The sequence below is a fragment of the Mandrillus leucophaeus genome, unplaced genomic scaffold (genome assembly GCF_000951045.1).
Source record: "Mandrillus leucophaeus isolate KB7577 unplaced genomic scaffold, Mleu.le_1.0 Scaffold118, whole genome shotgun sequence".
NCBI classification, from domain to species: Eukaryota; Metazoa; Chordata; class Mammalia; order Primates; family Cercopithecidae; genus Mandrillus; species Mandrillus leucophaeus.
The window spans coordinates 1,603,529-1,610,664 of record NW_012100098.1 but is presented as its reverse complement, the minus strand read 5'-3'; the positions used below and the strand labels follow the sequence as shown (position 1 = coordinate 1,610,664).

Here is a 7,136-nt window from a genome sequence, read left to right as displayed (position 1 = left end):
CAGGAGTTCAAGACCAGCCTGACCAACATGGAGAAACCCCGTCTCTACTAAAAATACAAAATTAGCCTGGGTGGTGGTGCATACCTATAAACCCAGCTACTGGGGAGACTGAGGCAGGAGAATTGCTTGAACCCGGGAGGCGAAGGTTGTGGTGAGCCGAGATCCCACCATTGCACTCCAGCCTGGGCAACAAGAGTGAAACTCCATCTCGAGAGAGAGAGAGAGAGAGAGAAAGGGAAAGAAAGAAAGAAAGAAAGAGAAAGAAAGAAAGAAAATAAAGAAATCTGATCAGTTTAAAAAAGAAATAAAGGAATGGAGAAGCAGGCTTAGGTCCAGGAACAACTCCCAGCTTTGAGAGTCACATGATCTCTGCCTGTGATTGAGAAAACAACAGTCACTACTACAGGAAGCTGATGAATCAGGAAGCTGCTCACCAGAGCCTTGCTGCTGCTGCCATGACCTGTGACAGCAAAACGGATGTCCCATGCTATGTAGCTCTGTTCCAAATTTATATCTTGCACAAGAGCAGAGCCCAAACCACAGAGTCATAGCTCAAAGGAATCTGGGAAGTGTTGTTTAAGCTTTCCAACTTCTGCAGTGCAGAAGAAGCACTGAAAGGAGTTTTAGATTAATGTTGAGGAGCCCTTCTATTATGGACAACACACCACTGAGGTCAGCTTTTTGGTTACTAAAAACCAAATGCACATCCAACTGATACACTGCACCTAAAGCAACAAGGATGGAGCTTAAAAACACACTATTAAGTGAAAAAGAAAAAACTAACAGAATACGTCCTATAACACAATTTGTAACATGTTAGTTAAAAACACATACAAGCAGGGCATGGAGGCTCATGCCTGCAATCCCAGCACTTTGGGACACCAAGACAGGAGGATCACTTGATGCCAGGAGTTCGAGACCAGCCTGGGCAACAAAGTGAGATCCCCATCTCTACATAAAAAAGTTAGACAGGTGTGGTGGCACACACCCGTGTGCCTCCGAGAAGCTCGTAGCTTCTAGAGAGGCTGAGGTGGGAGAGTCGCTTAAGCCCAGGAGTTTGACGCTGCAGTAAGCTATGATCATGCCACTCCACTCCAGCCCAGGTGACAGAGTAAGACCCTGTCTCTAAAAAGAAGAAAAAATTAAAAACACACAAATCAATACTTATATTTTTCAATGAAATGTACATTTTCAAGGATATACAAGTGCCAGTTGGTAAAGGGTGGAGGAGAATGGGATGCGGGGATTAAGAATGAAAGAGAGAAACTAAATAAAGTAAAACAAAATAAGAGAGAGGTCTTGTACAGTCTGATGATAGGAGTGATACCAATGGGGGAATATCATTGGCTCAATTTTCTACATCTGTGGACCAAAACCAATCCATCAAGCTTAATATGTGATATAAATATTAAAGAATATTTTGATAGCAGTTTATCATTGTATTAACAAATCATTTAATTTAAATATTTCATATTTAATTTATCACACTGAAACTATTAAGTTTAATACATCATAATTTCTGGCCAATCCCTCCCTCACTACTGCCTGCCGCACTTTGTGCCCTGACTGCCCACCTGCACTAGACACATAATGTCTGTACTCACAGTTTTGTTTGTTTGTTTCGTTTTTTGAGAAAGAGTTTCGCTCTTGTTGCCCAGGCTGGAGTGCAATGATGCAATCTCGGCTCACTGCAACCTCTGCCTCCGGGGTTCAAGCGATTCTCCTGCCTTAGCCTCCCAAGTAGCTGGGATTACAAGTGCCCGCCACCACACCTAGCTAATTTTTGTATTTTTAGTAGAGACTGGGTTTGGCCATGTTAGCCAGGCTGGTCTTGAACTCCTGACCTCAGGTGATCCACCCATCTTGTAATCTCAAAGTGCTGGGATTACAGGTGTGAGCCACCCCACCTGGCCACAATTTTTTTTTTAAAGGGGGTCTTGCTCTGTTGCCCAGGCTGGAGTGCAGTGGCGCGACCTCAGTTCACTGCAGCCTCGACCTCCCAGGCTCAAGCAATCCTCTCACCTCAGCCTCCTAGTTGCTGGGATAACAAGCGTGGGCCACTGGGCCCAGCTCTATACTCATAATGTGACAATTATGTTTTTATTTTCCCAGAACCTCAAAAAATAAGTTCAGGTGACCCCTGGAGACCCTACCCCAGAGTCGTTCTGAGAGTACCAACCCTATTTAATGAGATACCTGCATTCAACTCACACCCTCTCCCACAACCACTCCTTCAGCAAGTCGCACTTCACCCAGTGAGGAGGGGCTTTAGGCTGGGCCTGAAGAGCTGGGCCGAGACCCCACGAGGTTACATCTCCACTGACGTCCCCAAGGTTGAGGGTGGGTGTGTCGGTCAGGAGGAGTGGTCTTTGTGAGCCCGCCCCGGCGGGGAGGAGCTGCCTGGCTCAGGCCTCGCCCACCCGGAGGATCTTGGGGCTGGTCTGGGTCAGCTCCTGAGATGTGACCACCCGCCCCGCCAGGCCCTCCAATCCCTTCCTACCACTGCTTGATCCGGCTCAGCCAGGTGGTGTTTACAGCAGCTCTTTCTGAAAGTCCAGCCATCTGTTACCTGCGTTGCTTCCTGGGGAGAGATAGTCCACCTCGGGGCATTCGGACACCCGGTGATTGTGCTTCGCGGAGCCTGGGCTGTGCCCCGCGTTGACTGCCTCATAGATACCCTCCGAATCCCAAGTAAGAAAACACGACGACCCTCTCTCCGTGAGTCTCACTGGGGTGCTGACCTAGAGTAAACCCTGCCTGCTTAGGGCTCCTGGCCCAGCGCTTGTCCTTTTTCAGGGTGGATGGGGCGAGATCCCTGCTGGGGTGAATGTTTTCCCTGGGAGAGGGCTGTGCACTTCACAGCTGCTGAGTCCCCTCCCTAGGATCCAGGGAGACACTCACTACTCCTCTCCATTCTGCGTTTTAGATGCCAGCTGCATGAGAGGGGGGACCCACCTTCTTGTCCCCTGCCTGGAAGAGAAAGAGCTGACATTGCACAAGAGAGGGCTGGACATGTCTGAGGCACTGCCCTGCCCGGGCAAGGACACCTCCACCCCAGGCTGCAGGCTGGGGGCCCTGTATTGGGCCTGTGTCCACAATGATCCTACTCAACTCCAAGCCATACTGGATGGCGGGGTCTCCCCAGAGGAGGCCACCCAGGTGGACAACAATGGGAGGGTGAGATGTCCTGGCTTTCCAGGACAGCTGGGGGCATCTCTGCATCCCCACCACACCGTCCTGGCTGGCTCCCTGAGAGGGGTTCAGGGGCAATACCCCCCGCAGTCCTTAGGAGGAAGGGAATGGTTGAGGGTGGGTCTTTACAGGGGTTGGGGAAGACTCTGGGACAGATGTGGGTTTAGAGGGCACAAGGGGCCCTGGGGAGGCTCAGGGGGAAAGCAGGGGATCTGAGCTGCCCCCCCCTCAGACAGGCCTCATGGTCGCGTGCTACCGCGGCTTCCAGAGTATTGTGGCCCTGCTCAGTCAATGTCCTTTCCTTGATGTGAACCAGCAGGACAAAGGAGGAGACACGGCCCTCATGTTGGCTGCCCAAGCAGGTGTGAGGCTGCTATACCCCACTTCCGACAGCCCCCCTTTTGATGCAGACAGGGCCTCAGTCCCACCCTTGTTGCACGGTGTTCTCCACCAGGCTCTGTCGTGCTGGGTGGAGGGTGGGTTGGCAGCTTCATCACCCCCTTTCCTGGGGACCAAGCTTACCCTTGCTGCCCTGCAGGCCACGTGCCTCTGGTGAGTCTCCTGCTCAACTACTACGCCGGCCTGGACCTGGAACGCCGGGACCAGCGGGGGCTCACGGCGTTAATGAAGGCTGCCATGCGGAACCGCTGTGAGTGCGTGGCCACCCTCCTCATGGCAGGTGTGTGGGACCCGGACCGGGGTGTGTGGCCTCCAGTCCCTCCTCCAAGCCTGCCCACCAGACACTAAGTCAGCTGTGATTCTTTGCAGAGAGGAGAGAGGTGGAGATGGGGGATCAATCTAGTTCATCTTCCTAGAGGTGGGGAGCATGCTTTGGGCTTCGTACAATCAACCAAGTCCTGTTATTGATAGCTCAGACATTGCGTGCGGAGGTCCCAGGAAGGAAAGTGTGGGAGGGGAAACTAGCCCAGCTGGAAAACTTAACATGAAAAAAGGCTGGCATCTGGAACCAGCCCCTGTTCCTAGCTGAGTGGCTTCCCTCTCTCTGGGCCTCACCAGTATTGTGAGGGTGTTAGCTTTCCCTGGGATGACCTCCAACTCTGACAAGCCAGGCTTCCAGGGGACCCAGGCAAGAGTCGTCGAGGCCTGTGGCTCTGTGGGGTCGTTCGGGGGAGGTGTGGTGAAGTCCACATTGTCCATGGAGTTGTTTAGGAGCCCTTCTTCCCCACAGTGGGGCTTCCCTCTGTTGGTCACTCTGGGGGATCCCTGCCTCCACTTTTCCCTTCCCCACCCACCTCAATGGGTTTGGAATGGAAAAGAAGTACAGGAAAAAGGAGGGCGCTCTACACCCTTTCCTTCACCTCAGAGTGACTGCTCCCCCACAACCCCAAGATAGGAGAGGGAGATGGTGAGAAAAGAAGAACCAGGAGAGGGAACCAGCTGACCATCCCCACCCACCTGCCCCAGAGGGTGCCACTGAGGCCTCTGCCTGTCCTGGGCAGCTTGTACTCCTGCTCTGCCCAGCTCCTTGGACTGAGGAGATCCCTATTCTGCCCCAGGTGGAGCCCCACAATAGGTCTCTCTGAAGTCTTTTCCCCTCTCTGGACCTAAGTGTCTTAATCTTAAACAGCAGGTTGCAACACTGGCCTCCCGATTCCACCTTCAATGGGATGGGACTCCATGGCTTTGAATGTAACCCACATCAGTCTTGCTCCTAAAGAATCTGCCCTTCCGGCCGGGCGCGGTGGCTCAAGCCTGTAATCCCAGCACTTTGGGAGGCTGAGACGGGCGGATCATGAGGTCAGGAGATCGAGACCATCCTGGCTAATACGGTGAAACCCCATCTCTACTAAAAAATACAAAAAACTAGCCGGGCGAAGTGGCGGGTGCCTGTAGTCCCAGCTACTCGGGAGGCTGAGGCAGGAGAATGGCGTGAACCCGAGAGGAGGAGCTTGCAGTGAGCTGAGATCCGGCCACTGCACTCCAGCCTGGGTGACAGAGCAAGACTCCGTCTCAAAAAAAAAAAAAAAAAAAAGAATCTGCCCTTCCGCAAATCACCAACCCCTATCCTGCCCCATGTCACCCCCTGTGCCCCTTCCCAGGTGCTGACCTGACAGCAGTGGACCCTGTTCGGGGCAAGACGGCCCTGGAATGGGCAGTGCTGACTGACAGTTTCGACACCGTGTGGAGGATTCGGCAGCTGCTGAGAAGGCCCCAAGTGGAGCAGCTTAGCCAGCACTACCAGCCCGAGTGGCCGGCCTTGTCCGGGCTCGTGGCTCAGGCCCAGGCCCAGGCCCAGGTTGCCCCTTCACTCCTAGAGCGGCTGCGGGCTACCTTGAGCCTCCCCTTTGCCCTGTCTCCTCAGGAGGGAGGTGTTCTGGACCACTTTGTGACTGCCACAACCAGCCTGGCCAGTCCCTTCGTCACCACTGCCTGCCACACTCTGTGCCCTGACCACCCACCTTCCCTGGGCACCCGAAGCAAGTCCGTGCCAGAGTTGCTAGGCACTGCCCCGCCCCCTCCTCTGGTTCCCCAGTCCCCACCAGAGAGTCCCCAGAGTTCCCCGTGGGTCTTTGTCCCCTACCAGAGCCCTCAGGGCATATTGAGCAAGTGCCTTCAGTGGCTACAGCCCAGGGATAGCACCAGCCCCAGGCCCCAAGTCCCCAAGATCCTCCTCTCCAAGGCATCCTCATCACCCCACCGGTGCTGGCCAAAGCCCAGTCCTGCGGGACATCAAAGTCTGGCCCTTCCTCTCTGGCGATACCAGGAGCTCAGGATAGAGAAGAGGAAACAGGAGGAAGAGGCCAGAATGGCACAGAAGTAGGGGAAGATGGGATAGGACAGGCTGGGAACAGGTAATCAGGCCCCTCCCCGGGCTTCTTTCCCCTCCAGAGTGCCTCCGGCCTCCCCATCCACCTCTGCCTAAGTAAATCTGCTCTCAACCTATATACATACAAGGTCATTCATTCCAGCATTGTTTGCAAGAGTGAAAGAGTGGAAACACCCGAAGTGTCCATCAGTAAGGGACTGGCTAGATTGGTTATGGATGTAATTGCTGTCTACCCTTACAGTGCATACGCTACAGTGTTTCCAAAATAAGACTAAGGAGGCTGTTTATATTCTGATACGAAACTACCATCAAGATATATAAAGTAAAAATAACTAAGGAGTGGAACAGTGTATACGGCATATTATTATTTGTCAAAGTAAAATTTTCACGAAGATAAACATGACTAAGACAAATATATAGTGAGTACCAAGATTTATTTAACTACTTAATGAGTGAATCAGCAGGATGGATCAAAAAAAGAAATGAAAAGCCATTATTGACAATCAGTGAAAAAATGAATGCTGGAAAATGCTGGAATAAGATTGCAAAAAGTTAATTCACACCTGGCAATAAAGCCATAACCATTTTTATTTTTTTCTACTAGACCACAATAATTTGCCACTTATCAATCTTTAACAGGTTAATCTGTCCTTCTAGAGAGCCGGGATCTTTATCAATAGTAAATATTAATAGCGTGTCAAACAAAGTTAACTTCCCCTAGCTGACCCATAGGTGGGGTTATTAGCCAATGATCTAAAATATCTTTGAAAGGGCACTAGCTTTTTTTTTTTTTTTTTTTGGCCTTATTTACAGGTTTTGGATATTTTTCTCAGCACTTTTGTTGTGTAAATATATTTGCTTGTATGTTTATAATAATGATAGCAACTACTTAGAAGGTGCTTACTATTTGTAGTAACACATTTAACCCTCCCAGTAATCCTGAGGATTTTATTTTTGAGGACATGAGGCACAGAGAAGCTAAGGAACTGCCTAGTCCCACAGCTAGACACTGGCAGAACTCAAGATTGAGATCTAGCCATCCAGTGTGGCCTCCAGGCTTTTAACGCTAACCCCCAATGCGGTACTGGAGCATCCCTGGAAAGAACACAGTAGTGTTCTCCAGAAAAGGACTAAACAGATTTATTCACCTTTCTTT

At 51.3% G+C, this 7,136-nt stretch overlaps 1 protein-coding gene across 1 annotated transcript; it reads left to right on the top strand.

Moving 5' to 3' along the window:
* The first annotated feature begins 2,313 nt into the window (after positions 1-2,313).
* On the top strand, positions 2,314-6,378 carry ANKRD33 (ankyrin repeat domain 33). The gene is given in 7 exon segments (XM_012002417.1): positions 2,314-2,691; positions 2,927-3,177; positions 3,425-3,554; positions 3,731-3,871; positions 4,781-4,795; positions 4,798-4,842; positions 5,253-6,378. Coding segments are annotated over 6 exon segments (1,293 nt in total). The 5' UTR covers positions 2,314-2,691; positions 2,927-2,937; the 3' UTR covers positions 5,975-6,378.
* Positions 6,379-7,136: the final 758 nt, after the last annotated feature.